We start from the raw sequence: 16,718 nt of genomic DNA, 5'->3' as shown, positions 1-16,718 counted from the left end.
TGCTGAAACCCCGGACGATTGGTCTTCATATTCCACCGCTGATGCAGTGCTGTGGAGAAAAAATGTCACTTTAGCAAAATTGCCAAAAAACGACGGGTTGCTACTCACGATTACCGCTGGGGTATTTCCCCACCTGACGCAAGGGTGTCGGCTCTTCTTACTCGCTCCATGGAAGGTGCCGATTGAACTCTCATGGCAAGTAGCCTTTTGCCAGGCGACTGAGCCTCGACCCACCGTTTTGGTTAACCAAGTGACCTCAGCTGTCGCTACGGCCAGAATGGCCGCCGATCCACTTACGGCGGATGACATATTTCAAATTGTTTATGGTGCATCTGGGAACACGAACAATTGGTTGCTCTTGGCCGAGCAAGCGGCAGCAGACATCAATTCCGACTGTATAGTCTGTCTGGGCCCAAGACCCCTCCTCAAGGTTGTCCCTGCCCCCTTAAACCAAACCTGTATGTTGTCCCTAATGAACTCCATCGGTCCTCCTCAAATCTGCACTAGTTTGCTGCAGTACTTCCCCAGAACGTCTAACGTAACATCGCATAAGCCACCTTATTTCTCTTCGGATGTTGCCCCTAATAATTTCACTTGCGTCAACCTCACGGGAAATACCGTGCCGCTAGGCTGCATTGACATAACCTGGTGCACAGAAATCGTTAAAATGCAACCAGGGTTTAGGCCCATTCCTCGTGCTGATTTGTGGTGGTACTGTGGCGGCAGGAAATTGTATGATGGATTCCCGCTGGGTGCCAGTGGCACTTGCGCTCTCGTGTCTCTATTACTTCCCGTTTCCGTCACGGCCGTGGATTTTGACCCTCAGGTTGGAAGACGCTCCCAGTTTCCCGGTCGAAGCAAGCGCTCTATCATTCCAGGGTCTGCGTATAACCCCACTTATATTGATGCCATCGGGGTTCCAAGGGGTGTGCCTAACGAGTATAAGTTGGTTAACCAGGTAGCCACCGGGTTCGAAAACATCCCACTCATTTCAGCATTTTTTCCAATTACTCCCAATAAAAACGTGGACCGCATAAACTATATCCATTTCAATGTACAACTCCTAGCCAATTTCACCAGAGACGGCCTCGCCGCAGTGCACGAACAACTTTCCGCTACTTCCTTAATGGCATTCCAAAATAGAATCGCGGTCGACTTACTTTTGGCCGAAAAAGGGGGTGTCTGTAGTATATTTGGCAAGGACTGTTGTACTTTCATCCCCAACAATACCTCTCCGGATGGTTCTCTTACCAAAGCAATTACTGGCCTAACCGCTCTTACCACCAAGATGAAGGAACATTCTGGTGTGAACACAGAAATGTGGGATGCTTGGCTTGATATGTTCGGTACATACAAAACTCTCGTTGTCTCTGTTCTCGTCTCTATCGCTGTGTTCACGGCCATTTTAGTCACTTGCGGTTGTTGTTGTATTCCCTGCATTCGTGCACTATTAACTAGACTTATTGTCACTGCTCTTACTCCGGAGGGTAAGGACCCCTCTCTCCAGCTGCCTTTGCTTACCAGTCCTTCCACCCCACCGCCGGATGCCAGTGATGACGAAGAAGGTGTAATGTGGTCTTATGTCTAAATACTCTTTTGATTGTTTCTTCCTTCTTTTTGTATCATTATGGTCATTTTCTTATCATGTATTCCTGTTAGGTTACGGACGATTCGGGCCGACCCAGGGCAGGGTGGCTGTCATGTCTGTTTACTCCTCACTATAACCTTAAAAGACCCAGAGGAGATGTTCCAGCTTGACTATATGTCCGTTCTGTTTTATTGAACTATTAAATATAGTTCAAAAGGGGGAATTGTAGAAATATACTGCTTTGACATATTTACTTTGCTAAAGACTGGTAAAACATCTGTTATCAGATGTTGTGCAAACATAAAGGAAGTGGAACATCTCGCTCAAAGAGGAAGTGGAACATAACACCTGCAGCCGACCGTGTTAAAACTGTCAACTATGCACCTTGTGGTTTCACCCTGCTGAAGAGGTTATCGGCCCCTGCAGAAGACAGCACGAACGAGCAGAAGACTCCACCTTAAAAAGACTTTGTTTGTCACTACCTATAAAAGAGCTGAGCACGCACTGAAACATCGGAATCTGTACACAGAACGGTGATGGTGATCATCTGTGAACATTAAAGATTCCCCCTTCTGCGCAGACTGAGTCTTGAGTCTTCATTCTTTCTCAGCCTTGAGCAATGAATCCTCCAACAAAGAACCTGGGTTGAAGGACCCGCGGAGAAGACCAATAGTCTCACAAATTTATTCCTTCAAGATGCAGGATGTTGGGTGTGTTCGCGACGGTCAGGAAATGGCAGCGTTGACGCAGGATGTTGGGCACGTTTGCGACAGTCAGGAAACAGCGACATTGACGCTGGATGTTGGGCGTGTTCGCGACAGTCAGGAAACGGCGACATTGACGCAGGATGTTGGGCGTGTTCGACAGGGTCAGGTAAAACCGACGTTGACGCAGGATGTTGGGCGCGTTCAACAGGGTCAGGTAAAACCGACGTTGACGCAGGATGTTGGGTGCATTCCTGACAATCAGGAGTAACGACGTTGACGCAGGATGTTGGGCGCGTTCGACAGGGTCAGGTAAAACCGACGTTGACGCAGGATGTTGGGTGCGTTCCTGACAATCAGGAGTAACGACGTTGATGCAGGATGTCAGGCGTGTTCGACAGGGTCAGGTAAAAAAGACGTTGAGGCAGAATGTTGGGCACGTTCGCAACAGTCAGGAAACGGCGACATTGACGCAGGATGCTGGGCGCGTTCACGAAAGTCAGGAAACAGCGACGTTGACGCTGGATGATGGGTGCGTTCGCGAAGGTCAGGAAACGGCAGCATTGACGGAGGATGTTGGGCGCATTCGCGATAGTCAGGAAACAACGACGTTAACGCAGAATGTTGGGCACGTTCGCAACAGTCAGGAAACGGCGACTTTGACGGAGGATACTGGGCACGTTTGCGACGGTCAGGAAATGGCGACATTGACGCAGGATGTTGGGTGTGTTCGCGACAGTCAGGAAATGACGACGTAGATTTACATTTACATTTACAGCATTTATCAGACGCCCTCATCCAGAGCGACTTACAATCAGTAGTTACAGGGACAGTCTCCCTGGAGCAATTTAGGGTTAATTGTCTTGCTCAGGGACACAATGGTAGTAAGTGGGATTCAAACCCGGGTCTTCTGGTTCATAGGCGAGTGTGTTACCCACTAGGCTACTACCACCCTGGATGCAGGATGATGGGTGCATTCACGAGAGTCAGGAAACAGCGACATTGATGCTGGATGCTAAGTAAACGGCAGCGTTGACGGAGGATGTTGGGCGCATTCGCGATGGTCAGGAAACAACGACGTTAACGCAGGATGTTGGGCGCGTTCACAACAGTCAGGAAACAGCGACGTTGACGCTGGATGATGGGTGCGTTCGCGACGGTCAGGAAATAACGACGTAGATGCAGGATGTTGGGTGCGTTCGCGACGGTCAGTAAACGGCAGCGTTGACGGAGGATGTTGGGCGCATTCGCGATGGTCAGGAAACAACGACGTTAACGCAGAATGTTGGGCACGTTCGCAACAGTCAGGAAACGACGACTTTGACGGAGGATGCTGGGCGCGTTTGCGACGGTCAGGAAATGGCCACATTGACACAGGATGTTGGGCGTGTTCGCGACAGTCAGGAAATGACGACGTAGATGCAGGATGTTGGGTGCGTTCGCGATGGTCAGGAAACAGCGACATTGATGCTGGATGATGGGTGCGTTCGCGAAGGTCAGGAAACAGTGACATTGATGCTGGATGCTAAGCGCGTTCGCGACGGTCAGAAAATATCGACGTAGATGCAGGATGTTGGGTGCGTTCGCGACGGTCAGGAAATGGCAGCGTTGACGGAGGATGTTGGGCACGTTCGCGACAGTCAGGAAACGGCGACATTGACGCAGGATGTTGGGCGTGTTCGCGACAGTCAGGAAACGGCGACATTGACGCAGGATGTTGGGCGCGTTCGACAGGGTCAGGTAAAACCGACGTTGACGCAGGATGTTGGGTGCGTTCCTGACAATCAGGAGTAACGACGTTGATGCAGGATGTCAGGCGTGTTCGACAGGGTCAGGTAAAAAAGACGTTCGCAACAGTCAGGAAACGGCGACTTTGACGCAGGATGCTGGGCGCGTTTGCGACGGTCAGGAAATGCCAACATTGACGCAAGATGTTGGGCGTGTTCGCGACAGTCAGGAAATGACGACGTAGATGCAGGATGTTGGGTGCGTTCGCGATGGTCAGGAAACGGCGACGTTGACGCAGGATGTTGGGCGTGTTCGCAAGAGTCAGGAAACGCCGACATTGACGGAGGATGCTGGCCGCGTTCACGAAAGTCAGGAAACAGCGACGTTGACGCTGGATGATGGGTGCGTTCGCGAAGGTCAGGAAACAGTGACATTGACGCTGGATGCTAAGCGCGTTCGCGACGGTCAGGAAATAACGACGTAGATGCAGGATGTTGGGTGCGTTCGCGCCGGTCAGGAAACGGCAGCGCTGACGGAGGATGTTGGGCGCATTCGCGACAGTCAGGAAATGACGACGTAGATTTACATTTACATTTACAGCATTTATCAGACGCCCTTATCCAGAGCGACTTACAATCAGTAGTTACAGGGACAGTCTCCCTGGAGCAATTTAGGGTTAATTGTCTTGCTCAGGGACACAATGGTAGTAAGTGGGATTCAAACCCGGGTCTTCTGGTTCATAGGCGAGTGTGTTACCCACTAGGCTACTACCACCCTGGATGCAGGATGATGGGTGCATTCACGAGAGTCAGGAAACAGCGACATTGATGCTGGATGCTAAGTAAACGGCAGCGTTGACGGAGGATGTTGGGCGCATTCGCGATGGTCAGGAAACAACGACGTTAACGCAGGATGTTGGGCGCGTTCACAACAGTCAGGAAACAGCGACGTTGACGCTGGATGATGGGTGCGTTCGCGACGGTCAGGAAATAACGACGTAGATGCAGGATGTTGGGTGCGTTCGCGACGGTCAGTAAACGGCAGCGTTGACGGAGGATGTTGGGCGCATTCGCGATGGTCAGGAAACAACGACGTTAACGCAGAATGTTGGGCACGTTCGCAACAGTCAGGAAACGACGACTTTGACGGAGGATGCTGGGCGCGTTTGCGACGGTCAGGAAATGGCCACATTGACACAGGATGTTGGGCGTGTTCGCGACAGTCAGGAAATGACGACGTAGATGCAGGATGTTGGGTGCGTTCGCGATGGTCAGGAAACAGCGACATTGATGCTGGATGATGGGTGCGTTCGCGAAGGTCAGGAAACAGTGACATTGATGCTGGATGCTAAGCGCGTTCGCGACGGTCAGAAAATATCGACGTAGATGCAGGATGTTGGGTGCGTTCGCGACGGTCAGGAAATGGCAGCGTTGACGGAGGATGTTGGGCACGTTCGCGACAGTCAGGAAACGGCGACATTGACGCAGGATGTTGGGCGTGTTCGCGACAGTCAGGAAACGGCGACATTGACGCAGGATGTTGGGCGCGTTCGACAGGGTCAGGTAAAACCGACGTTGACGCAGGATGTTGGGTGCGTTCCTGACAATCAGGAGTAACGACGTTGATGCAGGATGTCAGGCGTGTTCGACAGGGTCAGGTAAAAAAGACGTTCGCAACAGTCAGGGAAACGGCGACTTTGACGCAGGATGCTGGGCGCGTTTGCGACGGTCAGGAAATGCCAACATTGACGCAAGATGTTGGGCGTGTTCGCGACAGTCAGGAAATGACGACGTAGATGCAGGATGTTGGGTGCGTTCGCGATGGTCAGGAAACGGCGACGTTGACGCAGGATGTTGGGCGTGTTCGCAAGAGTCAGGAAACGCCGACATTGACGGAGGATGCTGGCCGCGTTCACGAAAGTCAGGAAACAGCGACGTTGACGCTGGATGATGGGTGCGTTCGCGAAGGTCAGGAAACAGTGACATTGACGCTGGATGCTAAGCGCGTTCGCGACGGTCAGGAAATAACGACGTAGATGCAGGATGTTGGGTGCGTTCGCGCCGGTCAGGAAACGGCAGCGCTGACGGAGGATGTTGGGCGCATTCGCGACAGTCAGGAAATGACGACGTAGATTTACATTTACATTTACAGCATTTATCAGACGCCCTTATCCAGAGCGACTTACAATCAGTATTACAGGGACAGTCTCCCTGGAGCAATTTAGGGTTAAGTGTCTTGCTCAGGGACACAATGGTAGTAAGTGGGATTCAAACCCGGGTCTTCTGGTTCATAGGCGAGTGTGTTACCCACTAGGCTACTACCACCCTGGATGCAGGATGTTGGGTGCGTTCGCGATGGTCAGGAAACGGCGACATTAACGGAGGATGATGGGTGTGTTCATGAGAGTCAGGAAACAGCGACATTGATGCTGGATGCTAAGCGCGTTTGCGACGGTCAGAAAATATCGACGTAGATGCAGGATGTTGGCCGTGTTCGCGACAGTCAGGAAACGAAGACGTTGACGGAGGATGTTGGGCACGTTCGCGATGGTCAGGAAATGGCGACGTTGACACAGGATGTTGGGCGCGTTCGCAACAGTCAGGAAACGGCGCCTTTGACGCAGGATGCTGGGCGCGTTTGCGATGTTCATGAAAATGACGACGTAGGCGCAGGATGTTGGGCGCGTTCGCGATGGTCAGGAAATGGTGACGTTGACGCAGGATGTTGGGCACGTTCGCGATGGTCAGGAAACAGCGACATTGATGCTGGATGATGGGTGCGTTCGCGAAGGTCAGGAAACAGTGACATTGACGCTGGATGCTAAGCGCGTTCGCGACGGTCAGAAAATATCGACGTAGATGCAGGATGTTGGGTGCGTTCGCGACGGTCAGGAAATGGCAGCGTTGACACAGGATGTTGGGCGCGTTCGCAACAGTCAGGAAACGGCGACTTTGACGCAGGATGCTGGGCGCGTTTGCGATGTTCAGGAAATGACGACGTAGGCGCAGGATGTTGGGCGCGTTCGCGATGGTCAGGAAATGCCAGCGTTGACGGATGCTGGGCGCGTTCGCGAGAGTCAGGAAACTGTGACGTTGACGCAGGATGTTGGGCACGTTCGCGATGGTCAGGAAACGGCGACGTTGACGCAGGATGTTGGGCGCGTTCGCAACAGTCAGGAAACGTCGACTTTGACGCAGGATGTTGGGCGCGTTCGCAACAGTCAGGAAACGTCGACTTTGACGCAGGATGCTGGGTGCGTTCGCGACGATCAGGAAACGGCAGCGTTGACGGAGGATGTTGGGCGCGTTCGCGACGGTCAGGAAACGCCGACGTTGACGCAGGATGTTGGCCGCGTTCGCAACAGTCAGGAAACGTCGACTTTGACGCAGGATGTTGGGCGCGTTCGCAACAGTCAGGAAACGTCGACTTTGACGCAGGATGCTGGGTGCGTTCGCGACGATCAGGAAACGGCAGCGTTGACGGAGGATGTTGGGTGCGTTCGCGACGGTCAGGAAATGCCGACGTTGACGCAGGATGTTGGCCGCGTTCGCAACAGTCAGGAAACGTCGACTTTGATGCAGGATGTTGGGTGCGTTCGCGACGATCAGGAAACGGCAGCGTTGACGGAGGATGTTGGGCGCGTTCGCGACGGTCAGGAAACGCCGACGTTGACGCAGGATGTTGGCCGCGTTCGCAACAGTCAGGAAACGTCGACTTTGACGCAGGATGTTGGGCGCGTTCGCAACAGTCAGGAAACGTCGACTTTGACGCAGGATGCTGGGTGCGTTCGCGACGATCAGGAAACGGCAGCGTTGACGGAGGATGTTGGGCGCGTTCGCGACGGTCAGGAAACGCCGACGTTGACGCAGGATGTTGGCCGCGTTCGCAACAGTCAGGAAACGTCGACTTTGATGCAGGATGTTGGGTGCGTTCGCGACGATCAGGAAACGGCAGCGTTGACGGAGGATGTTGGGGCGCGTTCGCGACGGTCAGGAAACGCCGACGTTGACGCAGGATGTTGGCCGCGTTCGCAACAGTCAGGAAACGTCGACTTTGATGCAGGATGTTGGGTGCGTTCGCGACGATCAGGAAACGGCAGCGTTGACGGAGGATGTTGGGCGCGTTCGCGACGGTCAGGAAACGCCGACGTTGACGCAGGATGTTGGCCGCGTTCGCAACAGTCAGGAAACGTCGACTTTGACGCAGGATGCAGGGTGCGTTCGCGACGATCAGGAAACGGCAGCGTTGACGGAGGAGGTTGGGCGCGTTCGCGACGGTCAGGAAACGCCGAAGTTGACGCAGGATGTTGGCCGTGTTCGCAAGAGTCAGGAAACGACAACGTTGACGGAGGATGTTGGGCACGTTCGCGATGGTCAGGAAATTACGACGTTGACGGAGGATGTTGGGCGCGTTCGCGACGGTCAGGAAACGACGACGTTGACGGAGGATGTTGGGCGTGTTCGCGATGGTCAGGAAACGGAAGCGTTGACGGAGAATGTTGGGCGCGTTCGCGATGGTCAGGAAACGACGACGTTGACGCAAGAAGTTGGCCGCATTCACGCTGATCAGGAAACAATGACGTTGACGGAGGATGTTGGGCGCGTTCGCGGCGGTCAGGAAATGGCAGCGTTGACGGAGGATGTTGGCCGCATTCGCGATGGTCAGGAAACTGCAACGTTGACGCAGGATGTTGGGCGTGTTCGCGATGGTCAGGAAACGACGACGTTGACGCAGGATGCAGAGTGCACTAGGATAGCATTCTTTCCCCTTAGAAATATTGCGAAAATAAGAAATATAATTTCAATGCATGATGCAGAAAGGTTGGTCCATGCATTTATTACATCAAGGTTAGATTACTGCAATGCATTATTGTCTGGATGCTCTAGTAGGTGCATGAGTAAACTTCAGCTAGTACAGAATGCTGCAGCCAGACCCTAACTAGAACCAGGAAATTTGACCACATCACCCCAGTCTTACAATCACTGCACTGTTCAGGAAATGACGACGTAGGCGCAGGATGTTGGGCGCGTTCGCGATGGTCAGGAAATGCCAGCGTTGACGGATGCTGGGCGCGTTCGCGAGAGTCAGGAAACTGTGACGTTGACGCAGGATGTTTGGGCACGTTCGCGATGGTCAGGAAACGGCGACGTTGACGCAGGATGTTGGGCGCGTTCGCAACAGTCAGGAAACGTCGACTTTGACGCAGGATGTTGGGCGCGTTCGCAACAGTCAGGAAACGTCGACTTTGACGCAGGATGCTGGGTGCGTTCGCGACGATCAGGAAACGGCAGCGTTGACGGAGGATGTTGGGCGCGTTCGCGACGGTCAGGAAACGCCGACGTTGACGCAGGATGTTGGCCGCGTTCGCAACAGTCAGGAAACGTAGACTTTGACGCAGGATGTTGGGCGCGTTCGCAACAGTCAGGAAACGTCGACTTTGACGCAGGATGTTGGGCGCGTTCGCAACAGTCAGGAAACGTCGACTTTGACGCAGGATGCTGGGTGCGTTCGCGACGATCAGGAAACGGCAGCGTTGACGGAGGAGGTTGGGTGCGTTCGCGACGGTCAGGAAATGCCGACGTTGACGCAGGATGTTGGCCGCGTTCGCAACAGTCAGGAAACGTCGACTTTGATGCAGGATGTTGGGTGCGTTCGCGACGATCAGGAAACGGCAGCGTTGACGGAGGATGTTGGGCGCGTTCGCGACGGTCAGGAAACGCCGACGTTGACGCAGGATGTTGGCCGCGTTCGCAACAGTCAGGAAACGTCGACTTTGACGCAGGATGTTGGGCGCGTTCGCAACAGTCAGGAAACGTCGACTTTGACGCAGGATGCTGGGTGCGTTCGCGACGATCAGGAAACGGCAGCGTTGACGGAGGATGTTGGGCGCGTTCGCGACGGTCAGGAAACGCCGACGTTGACGCAGGATGTTGGCCGCGTTCGCAACAGTCAGGAAACGTCGACTTTGATGCAGGATGTTGGGTGCGTTCGCGACGATCAGGAAACGGCAGCGTTGACGGAGGATGCTGGGTGCGTTCGCGACGATCAGGAAACGCCGACGTTGACGCAGGATGTTGGCCGCGTTCGCAACAGTCAGGAAACGTCGACTTTGACGCAGGATGCTGGGTGCGTTCGCGACGATCAGGAAACGGCAGCGTTGACGGAGGAGGTTGGGCGCGTTCGCGACGGTCAGGAAACGCCGAAGTTGACGCAGGATGTTGGCCGTGTTCGCAAGAGTCAGGAAACGACAACGTTGACGGAGGATGTTGGGCACGTTCGCGATGGTCAGGAAATTACGACGTTGACGGAGGATGTTGGGCGCGTTCGCGACGGTCAGGAAACGACGACGTTGACGGAGGATGTTGGGGCGTGTTCGCGATGGTCAGGAAACGGAAGCGTTGACGGAGAATGTTGGGCGCGTTCGCGATGGTCAGGAAACGACGACGTTGACGCAAGAAGTTGGCCGCATTCACGCTGATCAGGAAACAATGACGTTGACGGAGGATGTTGGGCGCGTTCGCGGCGGTCAGGAAATGGCAGCGTTGACGGAGGATGTTGGCCGCATTCGCGATGGTCAGGAAACTGCAACGTTGACGCAGGATGTTGGGCGTGTTCGCGATGGTCAGGAAACGACGACGTTGACGCAGGATGCAGAGTGCACTAGGATAGCATTCTTTCCCCTTAGAAATATTGCGAAAATAAGAAATATAATTTCAATGCATGATGCAGAAAGGTTGGTCCATGCATTTATTACATCAAGGTTAGATTACTGCAATGCATTATTGTCTGGATGCTCTAGTAGGTGCATGAGTAAACTTCAGCTAGTACAGAATGCTGCAGCCAGACCCTAACTAGAACCAGGAAATTTGACCACATCACCCCAGTCTTACAATCACTGCACTGGTTACCCATCAAATTTAGGATTGACTACAAAATCCTACTTTTAACCTATAAAGCTCTAAATGGTCTCGCCCCACAGTACCTGAGTGAACTTTTGGTTCTTTACGAACCGCCACGCCCCCTTCGATCAATGGATGCGGGGTCACTACTGGTACCAAAGGTGCAGAAGGTCACAGCTGGGAGCAGATCCTTCTCCTATAGAGCTCCGCAGTTGTGGAACGGCTTGCCTGTCAGTGTCCGGGACTCAGACACAGTCTCAGTGTTTAAATCCAATCTCAAAACCTATCTGTTTTCTCTGGCTTTTTGTTAAAATCCTAGACACTCATTTCACTTCACTTTGACGCAGTGTCAATTATAAAGTCCAGTTTATCACAGAGTCCCCCTGTTAGACACAGACAAAGTTAAATTCACCCTAGTTAGGCTGTCCTAGTTAGGGTACCGGGCCACTGTAGCACCAATATACCACTATAACCACATATTTCAGTATCGGTCGTACAGTGCAACCGTCTGCCGCTGCTTCTGTTTGTTTTTCTCCGAGACACGGAATCAAGCACCCAGACTACTGGTAGATCCCAGTGAAGAGACCAGCAGATAAATCCTGGTTCCTGACAACTGGGGCAGTGGAGGCCTAGCGGTTAAGGAAGGTTGCCGGTTCGAATCCCGATCCGCCAAGGTGCCACTGAGCAAAGTACCGTCCCCACACACTGCTCCCCGGGCGCCTGTCATGGCTGCCCACTGCTCACTCAGAGTGATGGGTTAAATGCAGAGGACAAATTTCACTGTGTGCACCGTGTGCTGTGCAGCTGTGTATCACATGTGACAATCACTTTTTTCACTTTTTTAACTGCTAAACGAGGACATACCATGAAACAAACCAGAGGGTCACCACAGCCACCACCACCGTTACAACTACAGCTTCAGGGATCTTCAAGTGGACCAGTAACATCATTGTGGACACCTAATCTAGACCATGACACTGACTACATCCTGGACTTCTCCAACCCTACAGCTGTAGGACTTATTATTATATCATCCCCAACCCTGCACTGACACCATTTGCAGGCTCACTCTACCCTGGAAGGGGGTCCCTCTCTGTATCACTCCTTCCCAAGGTTTCTTCCTTCCTTTTTTCTCTTTCCCAGAGTTTTTTTTGTGTGGAGTTTTTCCTTGTGTGCAGAAGGGTCAAGTGTGGGGGGTGTCAACTGTAGGGCCTGTCAAAGCCCATTGAGACATACTGTATGTGATTTTGGGCTAAATAAGAAATAAGTGTTGTTGTTGTTGTTAAGTGTCTTGCTCAGGGACAGGATGGTAGATGGGATTTGAACCTGGATCTTCTGGTTCATAGGCGAGTGTGTTACCCACTAGGCTACCACCACCCCACACTGCTCCCCGGACGCCTGTCATGGTGCCCACTGCTCACCAAGGGTAATGGTTAAATACAGAAAACACGTTTCACCGTGTCACCATGTGCTGTCATCACACTGTGCTGTGCACTAATATGACTTTCTGAGCTGCACTTACCTGGTCTCACCAGCAGCTGGCAGAACTGCTGTTAAAATATTGAACATTATTGGACCGGGCAAATAAAACACTTCACACATTGTATATGAAATTGACCCTGTACATGTAGAAATCAGTCTGAAAGTTTTCACTGGTCCCTGTAGACGTGTGATTTATTATACCTGTAATGTTGTTATATAATTATGGCCACTGTGTAGTTAATGTTGCATTGCATGTTTCTTTCTGAAACAAATATAATCCTTCTTTTGGGAAGCATTGTGTAAGTGGTTGTGTAGCCACGCCTCAGTAGTAAAAGCCAGACCTTCCCTCAGATGGCAGGAGCACACCAGTCTACATATCTGTCTGTCAGTAAGTTTGTTTCTATCCATGCAAAATTGTCAAAAATCTGCAACCCTTTTTTTACTTCACATACCAGCTTTACTGGGTGGTTCCGGTGTTAATTTCACACACAGACAGTTAGATGTGAGATATTTGCATGATAATCAGTTAGTGGGTGTGGGGGCAGGGAGTGATCTGGGCGGGGCTGGTGTCTGGTCTACAGAGACGGTCCCTGCACAACTGCCCTAAACTCACTCAGCAGACCACAGAAGCGGTTACCAAACTTTTACTGCTGACTCAGAGTTCTGGTTCTTCAAAATGTTCCCCGAGCGTTCAACATCACACCATCCCGGCTTGGACCTTGCGTGTGTTGGTGTGAGTTTTCTCTGGGTTCTCCAGTTTCCTACCAACCTCAAAAAGGCATGTAAACTAAGGCACTTGTGCATGGGTGTGTGTAAACCCTGAGTAGGACCAGGCAGTCATGGAGAATGATTGACTGAATACTTATTTACATCAGAAAGGTTTAGAATAATGTGTGTATGTGGTGCGGAACCATCATTGCTCATCTTCTGAAGTTATTACCCACTTGAATCACTACATTTTAGCAGCATCTGCAGCCACCTGATGCAACCTGTGAGAATGCAACACCGACAGTTTGCTGAGAATTCTGTTCAGAGCTCCTTACCAAGGTAATGACTTGATGGTGTTACGACTGGGAAAAGCATCTGAGGTTGAACAGGTGTCTCTGTTACTCACTCCTCTTTTATCCCAAGAACGCCACCTGAGAGTCATGATTTGTTCTCAGTTGCCTTGAGGCAGGAATTTTAGTGGCCGCCCTTCAGACAGCCAGACACCGGAGCAGGATTTGGGAAGGTAGCCCCCTCTGGTCATGCAAATGCACCTTCAGCCCAATCCATCCCTCCCTCGCTTGCTGTCTGGCTCTTATTCTGTAACCGTCCCTCTGTCACTCTCTTGTATTTGTCTTCCTCTACCTGCGTCTCTTTTCCATGCATTTCCACGCATGCATAGATACCGAATGATGGACTGTCCTTCCAGACCATCTGTTTGTCTTATCTGATGTTTCAGGTGGATTGTCTCCTTATCAGCATCCCTCTCCCTGTCCTCAGGCGTCCCTGGGGGGACTGCTGGGTGAAGGCCTTATTAACTTCAGCTCTGGATGAGTGGATCTCGCATGCACGCAAAAAGCAGAAGTTTAGTGAAACACATGCTGCAACAGAGCAACCTTTTATTAAACTTAAACGACCGTGTTTAAGAAGACCTGTAAAAAGGAGGTGCTGCTTACCTCAGCAAGATGCACACAGGTTCCAGAGCCAGACATCCTGCAATATTCAAGAACAATAACCAACATTCTCTCAAGGACATTTTTAACCTCAAAACCTCCAGAGTGCAGCTTCCTATTAGAAGGCCTGTGACACACACAGAGAGACAAAGCCACCGATAATGATGAATTTCCATTAATGACTGTAAGGTGGTAAAAACGGTTAAAATACAGTCAGTCATTAAATTCTCTGATCCCTCCGATCACACCAGAGACCAGAGACTATTCACACCACACAGAACGACATTTACACACAATCGTTCTCACACACATACACACACACACACACACACACACTTCCTTTTCAATGTCGGAGAGTGAGCAGGGGATTTAATCTCAGAGTAAACTGGAAATTCGGTCTGTTGTGAAAGTACATCAATTTCTTCACCAGCAGCACACCGGTTGATAGGACAGGTCACCGTCCTCCAGCGTAACCACGCCCTGAAATGCAATTTTGCATAACAATGTGTGGAGCAGGCAAACACGAAATACTATTAATTCCTTTTTTTTAACTGTCATAAGCACAGTTCGTTTGGAGATGCTCTTCTTTCGTACAGTAAAGGTTAAAATGAAACGAATTTCATAAATACATCAGTGTTGAGTGTTTTTCATGAATTAACACCTTGGCGTGGTTCTGTGGACTTCTTGTTTTCTTGGGATTGTTGTGCGTGTATGAAATGTCGGTGTCTGTATTATCTGGGGTAGAATGTTCCTGAACTGACTACACACTTCACCTCGCACATATCTCAGCATGGAGCTTTATAGGTCCATATCTGATCTTGCTGCACAGAATTATATTAAAAGCACAATAATCTTAATAATAGTTATTAAGTAAAGTGAAGTGATTGTCACATGTGATACACAGCAGCACAGCACACGGTGCACACAGTGCACACAGTGAAATGTGTCCTCTGCATTTAATCCATCACCCTGAGTGAGCAGTGGACACCATGACAGGCGCCCGGGGAGCAGTGTGTGGGGACATTGCTTTGCTCAGTGGCACCTCAGTGGCACCTTGACGGATCGGGATTCGAACCGGCAACCTTCTGATTACGGGGCCGCTTCCTTAACCGCTGCCCCAGCAGAGATTATTATATAACTACTATAATTCATTAGTCCTAGTAAGGAATTAATCCGTGTCTGTAAAGGTGCAGGGACTCGGAGGGCGTTGCAACAGCGCCAAGCCCCGCCCCTGGGCGGAGCCACGGCCTGCGGCGGGTATTTAAACCCGGAGCGGCTCGGCGGAGGGGACCAGCAGGAACCTGCTCTCCAGACCAGGATGTCTTATTACGAGGTGAGGCGTCTGCTTGCTTGAATAGGCGCGTTACAGGCGTGTGATGTCGTCCTTGTTTGACTCTCCTTTTCTCGTTTCTCAGCATATCCTTTTTGAAGATGAGATCCTGGGCGACAACAGCTCGGAGTCCGGCTCGGGGGACTTTGGTGCCGAGTTCGACGTCCCTTGTGACCGAGCGGTCAGCCACGAGTTCAGCCGCATCTTCCTCCCCGCCGTGTACGGCGTCATCTTCCTCCTGGGGACCGTCGGGAACGCGCTGGTGGTCGCGGTGATGGGCTTCCAGAGGAGGTCCCGGACCATGACGGACAAGTACCGGCTGCACCTGTCGGTGGCCGACCTGCTGTTCGTGCTCACGCTGCCCTTCTGGGCGGCGGACGCGGCCAGCGACTGGTACTTCGGCGGCTTCATGTGCGTCGCCGTGCACATGATCTACACCGTCAACCTGTACAGCAGCGTGCTGATCCTGGCCTTCATCAGCGTGGACCGCTACCTGGCCGTGGTGCGCGCCACCAGCAGCCAGGACGCCAGGAAGGTGCTGGCGCAGCGCGTCATCTACGCGGGGGTGTGGCTCCCGGCGCTGCTCCTCACCGTGCCCGACCTGGTGTTCGCCAAGGCCGAGGACGTCACGGTGAGGACCATCTGCGAGCGGATCTACCCGCCGGACTCGGCCGTGGCGTGGCTGGTGGCGTTCCGCGTCCAGCACATCCTGGTGGGCTTCGTGGTTCCCGGCCTGGTGATCCTCACCTGCTACTGCGTCATCATCGCCAGGCTCTCCAGCGGCACCAAGGGCACCCAGAAGCGCAAGGCGCTGAAGACCACCGTGGTGCTGATCGTCTGCTTCTTCGGCTGCTGGCTGCCGTACTGCGCGGGCATCCTGGTGGACACGCTGCTCACCCTGGGGGTGGTGGCGCACAGCTGCGCCCTGGAGCAGGGCCTGGAGAAGTGGATCTCCGTCACCGAGGCGCTCGCCTACTTCCACTGCTGCCTCAACCCGATCCTGTACGCCTTCCTCGGGGCCAAGTTCAAGAAGTCGGCGCGCAACGCCCTGTCGCCCAGCCGCGGCTCCAGCCTGAAGATCCTGTCCAGGAGGCGCGCCGGCGTGCCGTCCATCTCCACCGAGTCCGAGTCCTCCAGCTTCCACTCCAGCTAACGGCGAGGGGCAGCAGAGACTTCCGTCCCGGGCACTTATCAAATGTATTCTATTTATTACATATCTATATTTTTTTGTATAATGAACCGTATTAAACGTGCGTGGTGGTGGTGGATGATCCTGCACCAAATATGATATCCAGGTACCATCTGACCAGATCCACTCTTTTGTGTTTT

General features: G+C 52.4%; 1 protein-coding gene across 1 annotated transcript; it reads left to right on the top strand.

The window, feature by feature from the left end:
- Positions 1-15,340: 15,340 nt before the first annotated feature.
- On the top strand, positions 15,341-16,681 carry cxcr4a (chemokine (C-X-C motif) receptor 4a). Its single transcript, XM_028980468.1, has 2 exons — positions 15,341-15,392; positions 15,475-16,681. Exons 1-2 carry the CDS (start codon positions 15,378-15,380, stop codon positions 16,540-16,542), a joined length of 1,083 nt encoding a protein of 360 aa, XP_028836301.1. The 5' UTR covers positions 15,341-15,377; the 3' UTR covers positions 16,543-16,681.
- Positions 16,682-16,718: the final 37 nt, after the last annotated feature.

This window comes from Denticeps clupeoides, chromosome 5 (genome assembly GCF_900700375.1).
Source record: "Denticeps clupeoides chromosome 5, fDenClu1.1, whole genome shotgun sequence".
Classification (NCBI taxonomy): domain Eukaryota; kingdom Metazoa; phylum Chordata; class Actinopteri; order Clupeiformes; family Denticipitidae; genus Denticeps; species Denticeps clupeoides.
The sequence above is the reverse complement of the archived record's forward strand: the minus strand, read 5'-3'. Positions and strand labels throughout refer to the sequence as shown.